General features: G+C 33.5%; 1 protein-coding gene across 2 annotated transcripts in view; it reads right to left on the bottom strand.

Moving 5' to 3' along the window:
• The window catches only part of Skel (DM13 and DOMON_DOH domain-containing protein skeletor), a 158,380-nt gene that overhangs the window by 60,136 nt on the left and 74,575 nt on the right, over nt 1-23,669 (bottom strand). For both annotated transcript variants that reach the window (XM_072530675.1, XM_072530674.1), the window contains exon 4: nt 7,704-7,866. In XM_072530675.1, coding sequence (XP_072386776.1) covers nt 7,704-7,866 — 163 coding nt within the window. The remainder of the gene's footprint in view (nt 1-7,703; nt 7,867-23,669) is intronic.

Raw genomic sequence — 23,669 nt, 5'->3', positions numbered from 1 at the left:
TTACTTCTGTACAAAACCATGGAGTTCTTTGCCTTGTGAACGATTTATTTTTATTTATATTTCTTTCACCAAGAACTTCCTTACGGAGTAGTACGGAGAATGTACGGAGGACCATAACTACAAAATATTCACAAATCTGGTTTCTTATCAGGTTTGTGCTATTTTCTCAAATACATTACTATGATTCCAACACCTAGTCGCTATCAAATATTTTGTTCAATTTATATTATCACTCTTTTTTTTATGTTAATTATTACCGCCATTTGTTAATATCAATTATTTCACTTTCGATTAGTTTTCGTGTATTCTTCCTATGTCTACTAATAAGTTTATTAAATATACACGGCAATAAAACGTAGACAAACTTTTTAATCTGTTTTCATCTGAAATAATCCTCGTGAATGCAAGTATTAACACTTTAAGTTACCACGAAGCCAAGGTGTTTTATAACGCTTAAAGTTGGTATTAAAATTACACATTATTCTGCAAGACGTTAAGTAGTGTTAGGAGGTAATATCTTTTATGAGATAAAGTGTTTAATTTTAAAAGTATCTGGGGTATAAAAAAAGTGATTATTTAAAATTAATTGCCTATGACAATAACTGGTATTTCTATCTAACGAATTTATTATTTCAAATCAAAAAACCCGATACAATATCCTAAAGTGTCATCAATTATAGAGACTGTTCCAGGAATTCCTGTACACTTATTAGCTTTTTCGCCAGAGCAGAAAATAATGATACCATCACAAGAGTCTGCTAAAAGTCAACATCTTCCTGCGACAATTCATCACATTTTGAGTTTAAATTTACATCGCAAGTAAAAAGAAGTCATTTAACTGAACTATTTAACTTATTAGGAGCTAAACGATTTTATATACGATCCTATATCCTTCTAAATCTAAAAAATTAATAGTTTTCTTTTGATACCATTAGTTTCAAATCAGTTAAAATCAGTTTTCGATCTGTAGAAGAAAAATTGAAAGCATATTTTTCGAAAGACAATACACTTTCTTTTGTGACGATGTGTAAAGGTTTGTTTTGTGAGCTACATCTTGAATTTGTCATCGATCAGGTACGACTTTTTATTAATTTTAATAAAATAAGCTCAAAGATTGAAATTCTACCTACATAATAGCAACAAAAGTCATCCATACCAGTTTTTTTTAAGGTTGGTTTAAAAACTAAAGAATCTAATATACATAATAAGAAGATTTGTAAACAGATCTAATAAAAAAATTAAAAAACAGAAAGTCACCAGGAGAAGATCAAATACCAAATGAACTCTTAAAATATGGAGGTGATCACCTTGTACAACAACTGCAACTTCTTATTAATAAAATAATCACCACGAACAGAATACCAGATGAATGGAGGAGAGCGATCATGGTGATGTTCTTCAAAAAAGAAGATAAGAAAGACCCCAATAATTATCGAGCAATAAATCTATTAAATACAACACTCAAATTGACAACAAGAATAATATCGACAAAAATAAACGAACGAATATCTCTGCAAGAGAAACAGCAAGGATTTCGGACAGGAAGATCATGCACGGATGCAGTTTTTGTAATAAGACAAATAAAAGAAAAGGCGCTGGAATAAACCAGCATATATGTGTCTGATAGATTTGAAGAAAGCGTTTGATAGAGTGAGAATTCGGGACGCGATACATTTATTATATGAAAAGAGAATATCACTGGATTTAGTAAAAACCATTGAGAATATATATAAAGATAACATAGATATGGTAAGATGTAAAGGAAAACTATCGCAACCTATGAAATATGAAACTGGCATTAGACAAGGAGATTCACTGAGCCCATTAATATTTAATCTGATAATGGATGAAATCATAAAGAAAGTTAAAAAAAGAAGAGGATATAGAATGAGAGAAAAGGAAATAAGGATAATATGCTACGCCGACGACGCCATAATAACAGCCGAAAATAAAGATGACCTACAAAGATTAATTAAAGAATTCGAAGATACGGCGCTCATATACAACATGGAGATCTCAACAGAGAAAACTAAAACGATAGTGATATCAGCGGAACCGAGACGATGTAAACTAGTCGTAAATAACAAAATATTAGAACAAGTGATGGAAACTGAATACTTGGGAATAAAACTGTCAAGCTACGGAAAAGTGGAAGAAGAAGTACAAAAACAAGTGAACATGGCAAACAGAGCAGCAGGATGTCTCAACAACACAATCTGGAGAAACAAATACCTCACAACGGAAACGAAAACCAGGATATATAAATCAACAATAAGACCGATAATGACGTACACAGCGGAAACAAGAGCAGATATGGCGAAAACACTAAGACTACTGGAAACAACAGAACTGAAAGTCTTACGAAAAATAACAAACCAAACTCTAAGAGACAGAGTAAGAAGTGAGGAAATACGAGCAAGATGTGGTATAGAGGAAATAAACGCGTAGACCAAAAGAAGCAAAGTGGAATGGAATCAACACATCGAAAGAATGACAGAAAATAGAATAGTACGAATAGCAATAGACAAATCGCCAAATGGAAGAAGATCATTGGGACGACCGAGGAAAAGATGGTCAGAACACGTCAATTGAGGCTAAAAACTGAAGTAGAACAGGCATTAAGCCTATTTATAAAGTAGGAAAAAGAAGAAGATTTGTGGGAAGACGACCACAACGATGGAACGACAATTTACTGGAGGCACGCACATCAAAAAACAGACATGTCTACAAAAAAAGAAGAAAAACAAAATTTCCAGTGCTTATTGATGCCAAATAAAAAAAAAGGGTGTGTTCGTTGATCCTGATTTTAAAAAACTTATGCTAGATGCTGATTTTTTAGAGGAACTTTCAAACTTGGATTAATATCAGCTATGTCCCTTCTCATAAAAAATGTACCTATTGTTTTATAATTCACGTATAAAATTATTTTATCATCATTTTATGCATACAATTATTTTGGTTTAGTATTGTTTGTAGGCTATTATTGGCCGGCGTACGGTCCTTTGACAGCGAGACACCAAAGTAAAGTATCACAGTCCAACAATGTCGAATATTCCACACAATCCGAAACATTTATTGCCCATTTTCTCGTGCAAAGTGGCCGTAATGTGCGGATTCGAACATTAACCACTCACAAACTTTGTGAACATTTTCGACATATATATTTGAATAGGCATTGAAATAGAATGGGAATTTATATCTGACCGGCCTACACAGCGGCGTGCTCATGAATCTCTAGATATATACTTACCTATGTTACGTCAGTCAACTCTTTTTTTAATTTGAATTTAGAAAAAGTATTAAACTAAATCTACAAATGTTTAAGGTAGGGAGGAAGGTAAAAAGGAAGAAAATACGAGACAATATATACATATAATTACAAGTTGTTTACAAATAAAAATATCAACATTAAAATGCAGTTAAACGAATTTTGAGTCTGCATTTTTTCCAGTCCCTTGCTTTTTCTCTCCAATCTCTCACGCCTATATTCGACAAATCTTGTTTTACTGCTTCCAACCATTTCTTCTTTGGACGTCCTCTTCTTTGCCCCATTTCTCACTCCTTCAGTACTTTTTTAAAATGTCGGTTCTCTGGCATTCGTATATTTAGACCAAGTCTTCTTCTTCTTTAAGTGCCATCTCCGCGACAAAAGCTGGCAATCATCATGGCTATTCTGACCTTCGAGGCAGCTGCTCTGAATAATTGCCTTGAGCTGCAACCAAACCACTCTCTCAGGTTCTTCAACCAGGAAACGCGTCTTCTTCCTACGCTTCTGTTACCCTCTACTTTTCCTTGAATTATGAGTCTCAAGATGTTGTATCTTTCGCCTCTCATCACATGTCCGAGATATTACAATTTCCTTTCTTTTATTGTATTTTCCATTTCCCTCTCTCTGCCTACTCTCCTTAATACTTCTGTATTCGTGATTCTATCTACCCACGAAATTCTTAACAATCTTCTAAATGTCCACATTTCAAACGCGTAAAGTCGATTTATTGTATTCCGGTTTAATTTTTTCATTTTCACGAAGTTGGCACGTGCTTTTTCAATTCTGACTCTTATTTCTGCAGTATAATCGTTATTTTCTGTGTACTCTCTCAATCTGCTGGCCACCTACAGTTAATATTTCGTTTGTATTGTTGTTCTTGTTAATTTTCATGAATTTGGTTTTTATGATGTTAAGAGAGAGTCCGTATTCTCCACTAGACCAAATCATCAAGCAGTAATTATTGCTTTTCCAGATTTTTGTAAGCACCCCTTTCCCAGATCTTTAATTTTTTTTTCCTGCTGTCTCGTAGACTCGCAGTTTAGCTGTTCTTTAGACTTTTTTTGCTTTCAGTATTGAATTTAGAAACCATACTGCTCTGCTCTCCTTCATTAATCTTTTGTCCATCTCCTTTCCTTCTTTTCTCCTGATCATTATGGTGTACTTCTAAGAATTCAAATTCAGACACTTTATCAAAGCCATCGATAGCCTTGACTCCTTTCGTTTTGATATATTTTCTATCATTTGTTATGTCTCCTCTTATTTCCATATATTGCGTTTTTGTTTGGTTTATTGTTAGTGCGTATCTTTTGCCTTTTTCTAGAGTTTTTTTCGTTACCTCATGTTACCTTATGAATGTCTTTATGAAGTAAACTTGTGCTAGCTATTTTCATTTTGTTCTCTGTAGCAAAATTCGAGTAGTTTTTTTTCAATTTTCATTTGATTATTTATGCAAACTTCATCCCCCTGGTATTCTTCTGTATATACTAAGTGACATAGAAATCCGAACACCCAGTTTAAAGAATTTTATTTCAATAAAATTTGGTGTAATTTATTTATCTTACCGAAAAAAACAAGTGATAAAGTTTTTAGCCTTATCAGTTGGAGATTCCGGTTTTTATACTTTTTGTTTTTAAATTCACTAACAAGCTAAAAATGAATATTTCCGCCGCAGTAAAGATCCAAATTTGGCGGATTGTGGTTCTTGACATTCTTTACGATTGGTTACGATGCCTAGAATACTAAGACCTGTACGATTTCGTCAACCTAGTGAGTTTGATAGGGACCGTATAATGGAACTTCGGGTAGCTGGACTTTCTTTTCGGGAAGTTGCAGTTAGAGTGCAAAGAAGTGTAGACACCGTGGTTAGGTGTTATCAGGCATGGCTTCAAGAAGGCCGTACGCAAAGAGCACGGGGCACTGGACGCCGCCGTAGAACAACAGACCGTGAAGATCGCCGCCTGAGATTATTGGCCTTAAGAGACCGTTTCTCCACTACCAGCTCCATTGCAAATGAATGGTTTGCAGAACACGGAAGACCTATTGGCATGCGAAGTGTATAATGACGAATGAGAAGTTTTGGCCTGTTTTCATACCGACCACACTGGGTCCTCCCTTTAACTCCAGAACACCGCCGTAATCGCCTTCAGTGGTGCATAGAACGGTCAGTCTGGAATCAGGAATGGAACAGTATTGTCTTAAGTGACGAGTCTCGATTTTGTGTAGGCATGCACGATGCTCGAGCGAGGGTTAGAAGGCGACGTGGTGAAAGGAGAAATCCACAGTTTTTTGTTGGAAGACATGTTCATCACACTGTTGGAGTTAGAGTTTGGGGTGCTATAGCTTATGGTTCCAGGTCACCTTTAATCTTCATCAGAGGTAACATGAACGCGCAGCGTTATATCCAAGAAGTTCTAGAACCCCAACTTTTACCCTATCTTGACACCCTGGCAAATCCAACTTTCCAACAAGATAATGCCCGATCACATGTTGCAAGAGTCACAATAGACTTCTTTCAACATAGTGATATCACATTGTTAGCATGGCCATCAAGATCTCCCGACTTATCCCCAATTGAGCGTGTGTGGGATATGATGGGTAGGAGATTGCTCAATTTGCAACGTCCTCCTCAGACTCTACAAGCACTTCGAGAGGAGATGGTGGTTGCCTGGAATGAGATACCACAAGAGGATATTGACCACCTGATCAGAATCATGCCTAGGCGCGTTGGAGAATGCGTAACACATCGCGCATTTTAGAATGTGGGGTGCATCCACACATTATTAAAGGTAAAAGGGCTTTAAAGCAATGCAATCATTTTGAAATTTTAATCATTTACTTATTATGCTTCATTAAGTACTTATACAAAAATTTATTAACATAAAATCATTTAAACTGGGTGTTCGGATTTCTATGTCACTTAGTATATTTACTCCTTTACTACTTTCGCATTCATGTCTCCAATGATTATTTTTATATCGTATAATCCCTATTAGGGTGTTTATTTTTCGTAAAACTCTGTTTTGGTTTCTCAATCTTTATCTTCAGTGCGCGCGTGTGTAATAATGATACTTATCTTGCCAAAAATAATAAAACACCTGAACCAAATCAAATCTCTGCTAAGCTGTTTTTTTTATGAAGAAAGCTTTCTTTTTTTAACGGATTGCTTTAATACAATTTGCTTTACGAATCACTGTTTACACCACTACCAAAAAAAAACACATCCACCAAACGCAGCTACTTTAAGCTGATCAGTTTAATGAGCCACACATTTAGGAAATTTAGGAACCAAAGAGGCAAAAATCGAAAATTGAAAAAAAACATACAAACATGTAAGTCGACAAGAAATGTCTACACCCTAGAATGAAGTAAATATATTTTTGTTTATTGGTTTTTGATATCACAGAGGATTTCAATTTAGTATCGATATTGGTTTTCTACCCAGTAGATCTCTGTATTACCTGATGGGTTTTGAGGAAAACTTTGAAAATTCCAAGTTGGAAAACTCATTTGCCTTACCAGTAAATTCTTGGTAGAACTTAGTTCATTTAAATCTTGTCTAATATCTGGTTCCAATATAAAATTATCGGAAATAGTGAGTCTACTTAATATTCCCAACCGTGAATGAAAAACAAACAGATACGCAATACAGATGCAACCTAGAAAATACATCTACTTTAAGATCCTTTTATAAAACAAAAGATGTCTATACCAAACAAGATCAACCAATCTTCTTTTCAAATATTGACAAGCAAAAATAGTCACGATAAATGAAATACGGTTAAAGAAAATTTACATAAAATAGTTTCAGAAGTGCTCCAAAACGAAAAAAGAATCATAAGAAGAGAGGGCTTAAAATTTGGAACACCGAAATGAAAAATACCATTGAAAAGAAAAAATTAGCTTATTCAAACGAATGAGAACAAATAAATATCTATAGGATAAGACAAAAAGTAGCTAAAAACGGTACAAGCAATGCTCAATGCTCTAATTGATAAAGATATATCAGTAATATTAAATATGACATCCATTGACGAAAAATAAAAAATACATTAAACCACCCAAAAAAGACTATAAGGACTAGGAGAACAAGTGAAGGCTGTTGATGATAAAGTTGTCTTATCCCAATGACTTTTTTCCTAATTAATTGATTTTTTATTGCCTCATTTGCCCGTGCGTCCCTTGTCTCATGAAAAAATAATATCTATAAACCATTAAACGACTTTTATTGTACCAGAAAATAATATAAGCCATTTGTTTTATAGACAATAAAAAGAATTTAGATTCAGATTCGATAATATTATTCTTAATGGGTTTTACAATAAAAAATAGAGTTGGCTAATTAAAGAGAAATAATTAAATAATTAAAGTGAAACATTGGTTCCTGGTATAAAACATTTTTGGAAATCAATAAAAATAAAATTTAATATGAAATTACCTGGTGCTTCGCCATCATAAGACAAGTTTGGAATCAACAGCGTCTGGGCATCGACGATGACGATATTGTCTGACGAAATTGCGTGGACACCTTTAAGAGCTTCGATTTTTTGTGGTCGTGGATAGTCGAAGCCACGAGGAACTTTAACATCACCAAAGTTTACCTGCAATAAAAATCACATTTGAATACTCTTTTAAAAGATTGAGCAATGACAAATTTAAATTATTTATGGATACGTCGGTTGTTCGATGAAATTTCTGTTTAATATTGTAAGCCAAAAAACATAAAACATAACAGTATTTTTAGTTTTCACAGAATAGTCATTTTGTTACATGTGTCATGAGCTTTGTTGCATTTCAGAACTCTATGCCACAAATCCACGTTGCAACGATTTAAAAAATTTTTTTAATTTTCACCTTTCAAGTTTTAATTCACGTATTTCAAATTCCATTCTGTATAAGGTATTAATTTGCGTTTTAAAAATTGCCGAAAAAATCACTTTGAGTCCTTTTGAAATAAAATAAATCATAATTGTTTATTTACATAAACTAATATTGGAGTTTGCAATTAGGAACGGCGTGAGAATTAAAAGTGCTTTAAAGCATTTGCTATATTCCTCTGCCAGATGCCTCTAAATTCCACCAATAGCTTGCTACATTGAAGTCGTCATAAAGGCATGGAGTTCTGTTTTACCAGCGAAAAATCACAGATGAAAATTGAATTTATTACCGGTTGAGCTTTTGAACAAGTCTGTGGTCTGGTTTCTTTTGCCAGATAACTGGGTTTTCTCCCATAGTAGTTCTAGTATCAACAATTTCCAGTTTAGCCCATTAAAAGTTATTTAAAAATTTCTACCCTCGGGCTTCCCTCTAAAACTGCCCTTCGAAGGGTTGGGGGGAAATCGAAATAAAATTAGTATCAACTTGACGGTAAAAATTCGATAGCTTTTGATCTGAGTGACATATTGACCAAAATTAAACCTTGTAGAAAACTTTAAAGAAACCTATCTTGCTTAAAATTAGAAGCTCCTAGAGCTTTCTACAGTAGATCATTTTAAAGGTAATTATTTTTTCTTTCTATTTAATGTGCCATTGTATATACCTAAAACTGCATAGAAAAGAGTTATAGAACAATTTGTAAGAAAAAAATAGTGAAAATGGCCCAAAAATGGTAATAGGAGCAAACTTTAAAAAATCGTATCTTAGATACTATGAATCCAAAAGACTTCCACTAAATGTTATTTTAAAGAGGAAGGATAAAAGTTCTTTTTCTGTTAAGCAATGTCTGTATCTATACTCTTTTGGAAACAAGTTATGGGAAAAAAAAACGCGTGTGTTCCTGTTTTTTTTTGCTAATTTTAATATTAATAACTTTAATTTTATTACAACCATTTGGCTGGTTAATAGTCGGACAATGTTGTCCTCCTTTCGAGCAGGGAAGATGTATATTCCCTTCATGTTAAATTTTATAACATCGACCTAGTGTCTTAAATAATATTAAAATGCCATGGTTTTAATGTAAAATAAGGGTTTCTACATCTGTTTACATAGCTAGTTTTAACTACTTTAAATGTTTGTTCACTGATGATGGTCAGAAAATGTTTTGAAGATTTGTAATCCTTTTGAATATATTTTGATTATTTTTTTAATAAAATATACCATTATACACAAGAAATCTTTACTTCTATGTAAGGTTTTTCTCTATAGATATCCTCAAAGTTTATATATATATATATATATATATATATATACATATATATATATATATATATATATATATATATATATATATATATATATATATATATATATATATATATATATGTAAAAGATAAAATCTTTTAGCGAAAGCCGCTATCGCTTTATTAAATTAAATAACCAAATATATGGCCTAGGAGGACAAATTCGTTAAACTTCCCGTGCTCGAATCGGTATCAATAAAGTGTTATGATCATTTCGGCCTAGCCCAGCCTCATCAGACACTTTGGTTGGGCTGATACAAATTCAAACTCGGAAAGTCCAACGAATGTCTCCCAAAACTTCACTACAACAGTAGTTAGCTTACAAAGGCGCCACCTGCTTTGGAGGCCGTGAACGAAAACGATATGATAATATCGTTTTCTGTATCCTTTGCGCTATGCGAAATGTGTAAAAGATAAAATCTTTTAGCGAAAGCCGCTATCGCTTTATTAAATTAAATAACCAAATATATGGCCTAGGAGGACAAATTCGTTAAACTTCCCGTGCTCGAATCGGTATCAATAAAGTGTTATGATCATTTCGGCCGAAATGATCTTCCGTCTTTCCGAGTTTGAATTTGTATCAGCCCAAAGTGTCTGATGAGGCTGGGCTAGGCCGAAATGATCATAACACTTTATTGATACCGATTCGAGCACGGGAAGTTTAACGAATTTGTCCTCCTAGGCCATATATTTGGTTATTTAATTTAATAAAGCGATAGCGGCTTTCGCTAAAAGATTTTATCTTTTACACATTTCGCATAGCGCAAAGGATACAGAAAACGATATTATCATATCGTTTTCGTTCACGGCCGCCAAAGCAGGTGGCGCCTTTGTAAGCTAACTACTGTTGTAGTGAAGTTTTGGGAGACATTCGTTGGACTTTCCGAGTTTGAATTTGTATCAGCCCAAAGTGTCTGATGAGGCTGGGCTAGGCCGAAATGATCATAACACTTTATTGATACCGATTCGAGCACGGGAAGTTTAACGAATTTGTCCTCCTAGGCCATATATTTGGTTATTTAATATATATATATATATATATATATATATATATATATACATATATATACATATATATATACATATATATATACATATATATATATATATATATATATATATATATATATATATATATATATATACATCCCGCTATCATTTAGAGCTCTTTTCACGTTGCAGTAGTTTAGCATCACCAAGAAATGCTATCATTTCCTATTTATAAGTCGTGTATGTTCGTTTAGAGCACCTTTGTAGGCTTGGCACCGTTATCGGTTTTTCAATAATCCGATTTTTTTATATATTAAATTTTATACATCAAACCATCATTGTAACCTCGGAAGGTAAAATTATTGTATTTGGTATCATTTTAAAGCCAATAGATGTTGCCAGTATTAATACTTAAAAGTATATTTGAAAACATAAAAATATCGATCGGTTTGGTCGGTCGGTCAAGTTCAAATAATAAAGACATTGAATCTACCTGCCAGCCGGCTGATTTCAGCCGGCTGGGGTCAACTAACAGGTTTTTTTATATCAATGTTCAGTTGTTATATCTATTTATTTAGATATTTTTTCCCAGAGAGTTGTGTCGGGGAATATTTTACATATTTTAATTTCCAACCTGTTTTATCGAAGCTATCAGTGAATAGTTTAAGATAAATATTAGGTTTTTATGGGATTAAGTCAAAAATATTGGTTGTGATTGTGATGAGAATTACATTTTTAATTATTTAATGTTTGACATTTTGATTTCCATTCAGGAAATCGTTCTCAAAAAACGTTTTTTGTACAAAATGTGTATACACATTTTTACATAATTTGTACAATAAACAAGGTTAAATATTGGAAAACATATCGTTAAATATTAGTTAATTAAAAATGTAATTTTCATCTCAATATCGACCAATAATTGTGGCTTATTCACATAGAAAAATAATATTTGACTTTGCCATAAGAAAGTAGTTCACGGAACCTCGCTAAATAGTTTAAAAAAATCTTATACAGAAATATAAATTCTAAATAGTATGAGGGGTAGCCGACGAAAAATTCGTAAAGACTGAGTTGACTAAAGTTGATTTTGCTTTGTTTTTTTAAACAATCTTAAAAGGCAAAAAGAAAATAATTGTTTGCTTATAAAACGTTTTGTATACATTCTAAAGAAAAACAATTCAAATAAATGTTGTAGACCATAAAAAGTTTTTTATGTAGACAAATACCAAATTTAAATACATAAATAATTGAGATAAGAAAAAACGAAAAAACCGTAAACTGTAAGATATTATGTTTGTAGTAATTTATAAATGTTAATAACTTTGTTTTTTGCCTAACGACAGGTAATATAGCTACTTGAAATTATGGCAATTGATGAGTTATTAAAGTGTGCTAAATATCAAGCAGATCAAAAAATATTTTACAATTTATTCAATTTGTTTATCACAGAAACCGATTATTTAAACAACTGTACTTGTCCAAACAGTATGACTACAAGTATTTTGTAACTTGCAATCGATTCTTTGCGCTTTCAGTTTTAGGGTATATTAAAAAAACTTTAACATATTATTAAATTTTTTATTAAAAACCAGTTTGACTAGGGGACTTTTTAGTTTTTAGACCACTTCACGTTTTTTTAGTTTCTTTGACAAGTGAGGATTGTCTATTCGGTTATTTCTTAATATGGGCTATGATCAATTGTCTAGTCAAGTCAACACTATTATAGAAGTTACCCATACTTTTTCAGTAGTCATTCAGACGGTTCATCTTAATTGTACCCATATGGAACATAAGCCCGAGAAAAGTCTTAAATTCTGTTTGTGTTGTCTCTTTCCAAAACGCAATCCTCGATTTTTCTGAACGACTTTGTGCAAATATTTCATCAGAGTCAATCAGGGTCACTTCCACCATTCGTTTAATCTACATTGTCTTCGCGAGATGCTTCTAACAATGATTGTAATTCAGCAGTGGTCAATCTACGTTTATGTTCAAATCTAGCTTTTTTAGATGTCGAAGGTATATTACTATAAGGTAAATACTATAACTCACTTTTACGGAGGTAATTAACAATAAAAACGTTCTACTAGAAACTATCAACTTATCCAATATTATAAGGCCACTTGAGGCACAATACGTTTTTACTCAATAATAGTTCCTGTATAAGTAAAATTGTTTTTTAATGTGATTCAATAAAGCACACTAGACATATTGCAGTTTTGCCATCACATTCTTCAGAGTATGTTTTAACTTTTTTAACTTTTCTATCGGCCTTTCTACTAATCATGCTTCTTCTTAAAAATTTGTAACATCTTGTACACTTTCTTCTCTTTGTATTATCTACATCGCTTTGCCTGAGATGGTATTTTTGGATGTAACTTGTCGTGAAGGTTACAACATTTCTTTATTTGCAAATGCCTTCGCGAACTCCAGTCTGAACTCAAGGATAGGTTGTCACTTTTTTACGTTTTCTGTTATTTAGCAACTAAGCATTGACTACTGTGGTATTAAATCAGGTATTAAATATTAATTTCACTGCCACTTTTCGGTACCACTTCAGAATTTTGCGTATTGGGCTTTGGTAAGAAGCCACTTGATCACTAAAATCAACACTCTTTTTCACCAAGTTATAATCGAGAATAGTTTGTGGTTTTAGTACTTGTGTATAATTTTTCTTTTCATTTGATTAAACCAAGATACAACTATTATGTTTAAATGATGTAAGGAATAAAACTGGTTTTTTGTCGACCCATTTTATCACTTGTAAAATCAATAATGGGGTTAAGTTCCATCCTGAGTAACTGGTTGCAACTTTTTTAATCGAGATTTTGGTTCTACATATTTTTATAGTAAAACATCTGCACATGAATAATTCGTTTCTTGAACAATGATTTCAATTCATCGACCAATATTCTAAAATAAGGTCGTCCTTTTTTTCTTCTACATGTGCCGAGCTCGATTATCGAGCGTTGGCTATCAAATTGGCTATAGTAATTTTGTTGACGGCAGCTCGGAAAAGAGATGCAGAGGATCTGTTAAGCCAATCTCTCAGGTTTCTAAGCCATGACGTTCTTCTTCGACCTGGCCCTCTTCTTCCGTCTACCTTGCCTTGTATTATTAAATGGAGTATATTATATCTCTCTGGGTGGCGCATAACATGGCCAAAATATTCAAGTTTGCGATTTTTAACTGTTTTGACGACTTCCGTAACTTTTCCCATCCGATGCAAAACAACTTCGTTACGAACTCTATCCACCCAACTTATTCGTAGGGTTCTCCGATACACCCAGATTTCAAAGGCTTCCAGTTTCTTGAGAAGTGTATCCGTCAAAGTCCAACCTTCGACACCATACAAAAGAGTAGGGAACACATAACATCTCACTAATCAAATTTTCAGACTTAAAGTAATATTGTTTCCACATAACAGATTTTTCATCTTAAAGAATGCAGCTCTGGCCTTCTCTATCCGTATTCTAATTTCTTTGCTCATATCCCAGTTCTCATTTAGATTACAACCAAGGTAAGTGATACTGTTAGTTCTCTCCAGTTGTTCACCATAAGCTGTTACCACTTCCGGTTGTGTTGGCGTTTTACTGACGACCATCACCTTTGTCTTTGCGGTGTTTAGCTTAAGGCCATATTCATCACACATTGTGGTAATCCTATTAATTAGATGTTGAAGTCCTTCGTCGCCCGGTATATTATAAACTGGTTCTCTTTCACAAAGCATTGGGAATATGGTTTACATTCTATATTTAGAAAAATCTTTTACTGCAAGTCTTGTTCAAACTAAACTAAATTAATACACAAAACAAATTAATCTACATATTCTTTTTTTATAGAAATACAGATTCCTGTCGGATTTTTATCAGTGCGGCATGAGTCACTGGTGTCTCGTATATCCGGACCTCTTATCGCATTACAAACATAATTCTCAATTAGCAGTGCGGTACAAGATACATTTGGGTCGAATAATCTTAAAGCCGTAATAAGACCATAAGACCGTATGTTATAAATACATATATCCCTATAAGAATTATCTTGAAAGATGAAAAAAATACAATAAACAAGTGCAATATTAAGTGTTACTTAAAAAATGGTAAGTCATTCATGGGCGTACAGTTAAAAATAAAAGTTTTCAGTGTTCTATTGCTTGACTATTATTATGTGGTATTCTGAAAATGTTGACATTTTTTCCTGGTCTGATCTTCCTCAACTAACGTCATCTTTCTTAAATGGTGAGTTGTGTTGTTCAGGTCTCTTTAAGTGTTTTTGTTGCTATTCATACTTAATGATCTTCTTTAGACAATGTACTAATGTAGTGTTCAAATGTGGCATTGCCTTCATCATGTAGCGCTGATCTTAATTGTCTGATTAGTCGATTATATTTGTGTTCGTCATTAAGATTTCGGCTTCTTGGCCATCTACCTCTTGCTCTTCATTTTTGGACTATTAGTTGTATAATATAATTCGAAGTGTTATTTATGTTTTCTTGATTTGGAATTGTTAATCGTGTAGCTCCATATGAAATAGTAGAAGATGAAAACGGCAGAATATTCATCCATAAAAAAAGGAAACGCGATAAAGATATCTGAAACAACTGTTTTATGTTATAAGAGATGAAATAGTCCGAAATTACCAAAACAGGTGAACAGGGTACTATAAAGAGGAAGTAGAGTTAGCTATGAAACAGCTTGAATGGGGAAAAGAAGTAAGCTTAGACCAAATACCAGCAGGAATTATTCAACTGAGAAAAAATATTAAATGGAAAACAATATTCACTCCATTTACAGAAAAGGCGGTGACCGGTGAATAACTTCTAATACCTCTTCATTTGTAATTATATCCACCCAACTTATTTTTAGTATACGGCGGTAGCACCACATCTCAAAGCTTTCAAGATTTTTAACATTCTTCTGTTTAAGAGTCCATGCCTCAACACCGTAAAGCAAAGTACTGAATAGATACTAAGTAGTTAACTAAAAGTGGACGTATGCAAAGAGATGTATGACGTAATTGTATGGTATTCGCTAAATCCTGTCACGTAATATGCCACACATCTCTGTGCGGTAATTCGTTTTATTGCTGCCAGTTTAAGGTGTTATTAGATGCCGCCATGTTTAATTTCTCTCTACCATCGTATTATCTCGGTTAAATCCTATCATTTTAGGCTTCATGTCATGATTAGACCTATAGGACCGGAGATACGCAACTAAGGCTCTTTTGACATAACATATATAGGAGCAAAGATATATACCTAAGGTCGTTTTGACGTGTTGATGTATTTGATTTCTACGTCGTAGTACTCTATTGGTTAAATGGTACCATTTGAGGTACTGTACGTCACAATTGGACAAATAGGATCGAAGATACATAACTAAAGCCCTTTTGCCAGACTTCTTCGTCTTCTAGTTCCATGACCGTTATCGATCGTTGGATATCATGTTGGCTACCATATTTGCCATCGTGACTTTATTGACAGCAGCTCTAAATAACGATGTAGTTGATTTTTCATACCATTGCCTTAGATTTTTCAGCCATGGTGTTCTTCTTCTACCAGGACCACGATTACCTTGGATCTTTCCCTGAATGATCAGATGTAAATTAGAGTCCACGCTTCCACTCCATACAGCAGGACAGGAAAGATGTAGCAAATGTCACTCGAACTCTAAGGTCAATACTAAGATCGTGACTGCAAAGTACGTTTCTCATTTTTACAAAGGCAGCTCGGGCTTGTCTAGTCGGCTTTTAATTTCTGCGGTTGGATCCCAGCTCTCATTGATATTACTGCCGAGATACACGAGTTTCTCTACTCTGTCCAGTGTGGCATCTCCAACTTTTATTCCGTCATCCTGTATATAATTATGTTTGTCTTCGGTTGTCTCCATTAAGGCTTCCTTAAATATTTCCTCCGAATATAAGTTAAAAAGTAAAGGCGACAATATACAGCATTTTCTCACTATTCTTTTTATATTTATTTCATCCGACAGTTCTTGTTCAACCTTTATTATTGCCACTTGATGCCAGTATAGATTTGTAATTATTCGTAGATCTTTATCGATCAATCCCGCTGTTTCCAATATTTCTAGCATTTTGTTATGTCAGATTTTGTCAAAAGCCTTTTGCCAGGCTACTCTATTTAAGTTTTATATCTCATAGTATTCTATTAGTTAAATTCTATTATTTGAGGTACGAAACGTCACGATTTTACTAATAAGACCGCAGATACATAACTAAGGCCCTTTTGACAAGCTGATGTATTTTACATTTCTATCTTATTGTATTCGATTGGTTAAATCCTGTCATTTGCGGTACTGTACGTTATGATTGGGCCACTAAAAACGAAGATACGTAACTAAGGCCCTTTTGACGTGATGCTGTATTTGATTTCTATGTCATTGTATTCTATTGGTTAAGTGGTATCATTTGAGGTATCGTACGTCACGATTGGACTAGTAGGACCGAAGATACATAACTACGGCCATTTTGACATGCTACTCCATTTAATTCCTATACCTCATTGTATTTTATTTGTTAAATCCTTTCATTTGAGGTACTGCACGTCATGATTGGACTAATAGAACTAAAGATACACAACTAAGGCCCTTTTGACATTGCTCTGCATTTGATATTTCTATCCCATTGTATTCTTTATGTTAAATCCTATCATTAGAGGTACTATACGTCACGATTGGACTAATAGAACCGAAGATACGTGACTACGGCCCTTTTGACATGTTGCTGTATTAAATTTTTTTATTTCATTGTTTTCAGTTGGTTAAATCCTGTCATTTGAGATACTGTACGTCACGATTGGACTTATAGAAACGAAGATATATAATTAAAGCCTTTTTGACATGCTGCTATATTTGATTTTTCTGTCTTATTGTATTTTATTGGTTAAATCCTATCATTTGAGGGGCTGTACGTCGCGACTGGACCAATTGGAGCGAAGATACAATAGGTAGTTGCAATATATAATAACCCGTTACTTTTAACTAAACATGATGCCAGAATGATTTGTGGGTGAAAAAAATATATATATATTCTTAAATTTACTATTTCGTTGTGGGTAATATTATATTCAACAGCGATGCCAAATTTCTGATGCTAAAATGATTGATAATGAAAGTGGGATATACATTTTCATGTATATAATGGCAGCGAGTAAACGGTAAAACCCTGAACTAAATATATATAATATTTTCACTGTACCATCATTTTAGACTCAAACATTTTCTGGAATAAACTTATATAACTCAGTAAGGGATAAAGAGAGAAAGCAGATATTTTAAAATACCAACACGGTATCAAAACTCTAATCAATGAGATGGTTAAAATTCTTGTAACAGGTACAGGAAAAAAGTTATTAAGGTCTTGTAAAGTAGCGTCGATATACAGATGCTACTTTGCAAGACGATGCTAAATTGATGGTAAAAGCATAATGTATCGATGCGAAAATGATAGTAGGATGTATATATATATATATATATATATATATATATATATATATATATATATATATATATATATATATATAATAACGGATTGATTACGGCTGTCGCCGCTTCTGCGCCACCAATTTCCATCTTTTCTGTCATATGCAGTTGCCTCTTCTAAGTCTCTTGCCGCCATTGTTTCATCAATACCGTTGCGCCAACTTCTCCGTGGTCGTCCTCTCTTTCTTATTTCAGCAGGGATCCATTCCAGTACTCTTCTAGGCCATCTGTACTCTGGCATTCTTTTAACATGTCCGAACCAGATTAATTGTTTTCTTTCTATGTCATCATTGATATTTCGCTCCATTTTCATTTCGTTTCTTATTTGTTCGTTTCTAACTCTCTCCAGTTTCGATCTACCGCAGCTTCGTCTCAGATAATCCATTTCTGTCGTCATAAGTTTGTTTCTATTAGCTTTGGTGACGTCCCATACTTCCGAACCGTAAAGTGTAATACTTTGGACTATACTACCGTAAATGTGTTTTTTAGTTTCTCGTCGAATTGTTTTTTGCCAGAGAAGAGAGTTTAAGGTACGGGTCGCTGCTCTGTCCTTGTTTATTCTGTCCGTGATTTTATCTGCGCTATTTCCCTTCTTGTTGAAAATGACCCCCAAATATTTGCAGGATTGCACGCCTTTGATTTTGTCTTCTTCCAAGACTAGGTCACATATTTCATCTGTTCCCACTGAGAGATATTCACATTTTATCATATTCATGTTTAGACCTGCCACCTCATATTCTTCTTGCAGTTTTCTTACCATATAGCTAAGATCGTAGCTGTCTTCGGCAATTACTACCTGGTCATCCGCAGAGAAAAGTATATATAGCGTGTTTTCTTTCACCGTTATTCCCATGTTTCTACATTTTTTTACCCATTTCACTAAGGATCTGTCCAAATAGATTTTAAATAAAGGTGGGTGACAGACAGCAGCCTTTTATTAGTCCCTTTGTTGTTTGAAAAGGAGAGGTGATTTCTTGTCCCATTTTAATTCTTGCAAAGTTTTGTTCGTAGTATTTTTGAGTGGCGTTAATAAGAATTGGGTTTATTTTCAAGTTACCCATTTCTATCCACAGTTGGGAGATCGGGACACTGTCATATGCTTTTTCCAAATCTATTAAAGCTATATGGGTTTCTCTATTTCTCTGCACTCGTTTTTCTATTGCAATTTTTAATGTGTAAATATTATCTATAGTGGAGCGTCCGGCCCTAAATCCCGCTTGTTCTTCGAGTTGTTTGTCTTTAGTAATCATTTTCTATCAGGTTTCGTAGTAATTTTGAGTATAGTCGGCCTATAGTAACAATCACTGTGATCCCTCTACAGTTTTTAGGATCCGTCTTTGTGCCTTTCTTGTGTATTGGAAAAATATACGATTGTCTCCATTCTTCTGGAACTTCTTCTCCCTTTAAGCATCTTTCGAATAATTTTCGGATCATTTCAAGCAGTTTTGATGATCCATACTTGATCAACTCTGGATATATTCCGACTGGGCCTAGAGATTTTCTTAATATCATTCCCTTAACTGTTTTTGTTACTTGTTCTATTGATATTTCTATTCTTCCTTCTACTTTAACTTGTTTATTTGTCTGTTTAAACCCTTCTCTTCTCTCTGTTAATAAGTTCTCAAAATGCTCTACCCATGTGTTCTCTGGTATTCTATTTATTATGACTTGGTTTTTTGTCGTTGTTTTTATCGTTTTTATAGTTCTCCAAGCTTTAGAGCTCTTTGTCCCTTCTATATGGTTGTCTAGGTATTGGCATTTTTGTTCCCATGCACTATTTTTCTTTTTAACCACTTCTCGTTTGACTTCTTTATTCAAGTTTTAATATTGTTGTTTCGTTTGTTCGTCTCCCTGTTGTAATAACTTTTGATATACTTCCTTCTTTCTTTTTATCTTTTCTTCAACCTTTTTATCCCACAAATATGGTTTATCTACTCTCCGTACCTGTGGCCCTAAGGCTTCTAGCGCTGCGTGTTTCATGCAGTTTTTTATATGTTCGTATTCATCCGTCGTTGATCTGTGTGATTCCTGTAGTTTTTGTGTTAGTCTCCAGGAGTAAAGTAACTGTGTGTTCTCGTTATCTAGATTGTCTAAGGTGTACGTAGTTCTTTCTATTTTTTCTCTGTGTTCTTTGTTGATGTCTGTGTGGTTCCTGTCTACGAATGGTGTATATATTTTTCCTATTATCAGGTAGTGGTCCGAGCCGCACTCTCCTCCTCTATTCACCTTTACGTCCTGTACTCTTAACTTAGTTTGTTGTCTTGTTATGAAATAATCTATTATCGGTTTTAGACCTCTTGTGTGCTGATACCAGGTGCATTTATGTATGTTCTTGTGGGCGAAAAAACCATTCAAAATCTTTAATTCATATTGTTGGCATATATTTATGAGTCTTTCTCCGTTGTTGTTAACAGTTTCTTCTCCATGCATGCCTACCACTTTCCTTTGTACTTGTTTTCCTACTCTGGCATTAAGGTCTCCTCCGCATATAATCCACGGCTGTTAGGAATTTCGTTCAGGATTTTTCTAAAGTCTTCTTCAAAAGCTTCGTTTTCTTGTGCTTTTCTTTTTCTCAAAGTTTTTAAAATTATAAATTACGTATCCATGCTGCAATAGAGCAGACGGGCAAAATTTAATTTTAACAATTAAAACTGAACTTAAATATGTAACTTGGTTGAAGAAAACTTGTATAGAGATCAAAACATTTTCATCATTTTATTGTCTTCATATTGGTGCATTTCATTGATGTTTTACTTCTTTAGGTAACTTTGGTAGTGGGCACTAGAAACAAACATTTTTTGATTATTTTTTCCGGTTTGAAAGCTAACCCAAATTGTTTTCAATGTTATCTATCAAACCTACAATCTCATAAATTTGAGATTCTTTCTTTCTTCAATAAGCACATCTCTATTTCATTCTTTCAGTAAACAATATAGTTTGTGTATGCCACAATGGAAGTAGAGAGTAAATCTAAAACCACCTAAATTCATTACAATGCTAATCTAAAGTCAATTTGAGCTAAATTTAATAAATTATAGACATTTTGTCGTACTCTAAAATAAAAATACTCCCATTTTAACTACAACTCATGCATAATGTTCTGTTTAACCATGATCAATGCGAAATAATAGCCGCCAAGTCAAATTACCTACTAAGCCCTAAACGATCTCCCACTAAACCTAATAAAATATTGCAGTTCAGCATGAACAAATAAAATTAAAGTATTCGCGTGTTACGTTGCTACTTGGGTGACACGAACTGCACTGCGTGGCGTCATTATTGCGTCACGGATACAATGAACTGTGTAGCATAGGGAGTGTGTATCACTTAAATTGAAATTCCATCAAACGGAAGTTTACTGAACGAAATAGCACACATACATCCCGAAATGAGATAAAAATTAATCAATTAACGACTACAAAATCGCGGTGACAAACATAGAAGTAATCGAACTCTTTCTACAATGAGAAAGCGATTATTATTGGTTCAGATATTGAATTCAACTGCAAGTATTTTTTTCTTCTGTCGTTCCTAGTGAAGAATAAAGTGCTTTTTGGACTTTTATCGCAGCAATTAATATAATGTTAACATGTTTGCTACATTATAAATATTATATCAGTCACCCTGAGCGATATCTGAGGCTAGTATACTTCTTCACCGTAATTTTTTTGAGTAAATTATTTTTTTTACAGCTCAAAATATGATTTGAACATTATTATTTATAAATGTTTAATGTTAAATGTTTAATGAAGTAGGTACATTATACGTACTAATAACTAAATGCCGCAAGTAAGGTAGATTCATTATGGACGTATGCAAATACACATGTACTGTGCTCACACTTTAAAAAAATCTTTAATTGTCTTTTGCTTTTTCTTGTTTAGACAGTCTATCATTGCTTGTTCTTGTATCTCCTTTAACATCAAAATTTTTCAAAGTCATATGCCCTCTCAGTTTGTAGTCAATATAGCATCATCAGAGTTGACGGTAAAATATTTTTCATCCTGTGCTTCTTGGGTCACGTGTTCATCAGATTCTGTCATTTCTTTAATTATTTCTTCATCAGTTAAGTCAGCACTGAGATTGTCATTTAAAATCCACTCTTGTAAAGCTTCCCTTGATTCTGATGAATTAGTCATATCGTTTCAAATTCTTGAAGGGCAGCATCTAGTATAACTTGCACAGGTTGGTCACTGGATTCTTTGTTAACTTCTATTGGAAAGAGTGGGTTATTGGGCTAAATATTCTTCCACTATTTAATTGACTTGCTAGGTAATCGCAGCATTGATAATCGCATCTTTGATGTTAAAGTTTTTCAAAATTGAAGTGATGTCAGCATTAGGTTGACTTACAATATCTACAAGTTGTTTCTTGTAGTGTGCCTTGAGCGCTTTAATAACTTTTTCATCCATGGGCAGAATCAATGCAGTAGTATTTTTCGATAAGTACATTGCCTCGATATATTCATCGGCAGTTTCGATTTTTAATTCGTCCTTATCAGAATGTCTTGGAGCATTGTCTAACAAGAGGAGAGCTTTCACTGCCAGTTTCTTTTTTCTTAGCTCATCTTTAACTTTGGGACTTCTTTTGTCACCCAGGTATGGCTTTGCCACATGTACGGAATTGGTAGCTTCCCAATTTTAACATTTTAGAAAGTACGAGGTTTTTGGATTTACCCACTATTAGCAATATCAATTTGTGGGATCCTGATGTAGTCGCACATACAATGAGAGTCTACCAAAAACTTTTTTCATCTGAAGTGACGAATGTCTTTATTGGAAGTTGCCGCCAGTTTAGACTGGTTTCATCAGCGTTATAAGTTGTTTAGGAATTAGGTTTAATTCGATGATCTTTTCTAATCTCAAACTAATCTGCACTTAGCTTCTCTCTACTCATCTGCAAAAATCGTATGCCATACCTTTTTTGAAGTTTTCGAACTAACCTTGACTAGCACGAAAATCAGTTTTCTTTGTTAATTCCTGATTAAAAAACTGAGCTTTATTTTTTAAAATGTCACCTGAAATATGCAGATATGCAGATATGCAGAGGCTAACAATGTCCTAATTTTCAAATTAATGGTTACAGTTAGCTAGAATTTCCGGAAAGAACAAAGATTTCAAAGTGTATGATATGACAAGTAATTTTAAAGACTTTAATAAACTGTACAATTTTTGCGATTCACCGTTTCAAAATAAAAAGAAAACTGAGAAAACGAGAAATTTTTAATTTTACAAACAGTATGTATCCAATTCAGACAAGGAAATCCTGGGATTCTGTACTTTAAAACAGATTTCGATTTGGCATTTCAGAGTGTAGACTTTAACCGAAGAGTTGGTAGAAGAAATCATCAATATGTAGAAGATTCTCTGTTTCCCATAAATCTGAAGTTTTTTTAATACTCATATTAATGGTTTTGTTACCAACACTTCTGTATAATATTTTTAATTCTTTATATCCTAACATTTCCTTAAGTCTGTAAAATAGGTATGATATTTTTGGTAATAGAGCTCCATATCCTATCTTTGCCATAAGATAGGTGACAAAATTAATATTAAGTCACAGTCAAAAGTTTATTATTCAGAGCAAAAATACGTTTTTTTCAGAGCAAAAAAAGTCCATTTTTTCCAAAAACAGTAGTATTCAAAAAAATTTTTTTGGTGATAAAAAAGAACAATGATCATTATTCACATTTATAAGAATTTTCTAAATAAAATTTAATGTGTTATATGGAAAATG

The sequence above is a fragment of the Diabrotica undecimpunctata genome, chromosome 4 (assembly GCF_040954645.1).
Source record: "Diabrotica undecimpunctata isolate CICGRU chromosome 4, icDiaUnde3, whole genome shotgun sequence".
Lineage (NCBI taxonomy): Eukaryota > Metazoa > Arthropoda > Insecta > Coleoptera > Chrysomelidae > Diabrotica > Diabrotica undecimpunctata.
The sequence above is the reverse complement of the archived record's forward strand: the minus strand, read 5'-3'. Positions and strand labels throughout refer to the sequence as shown.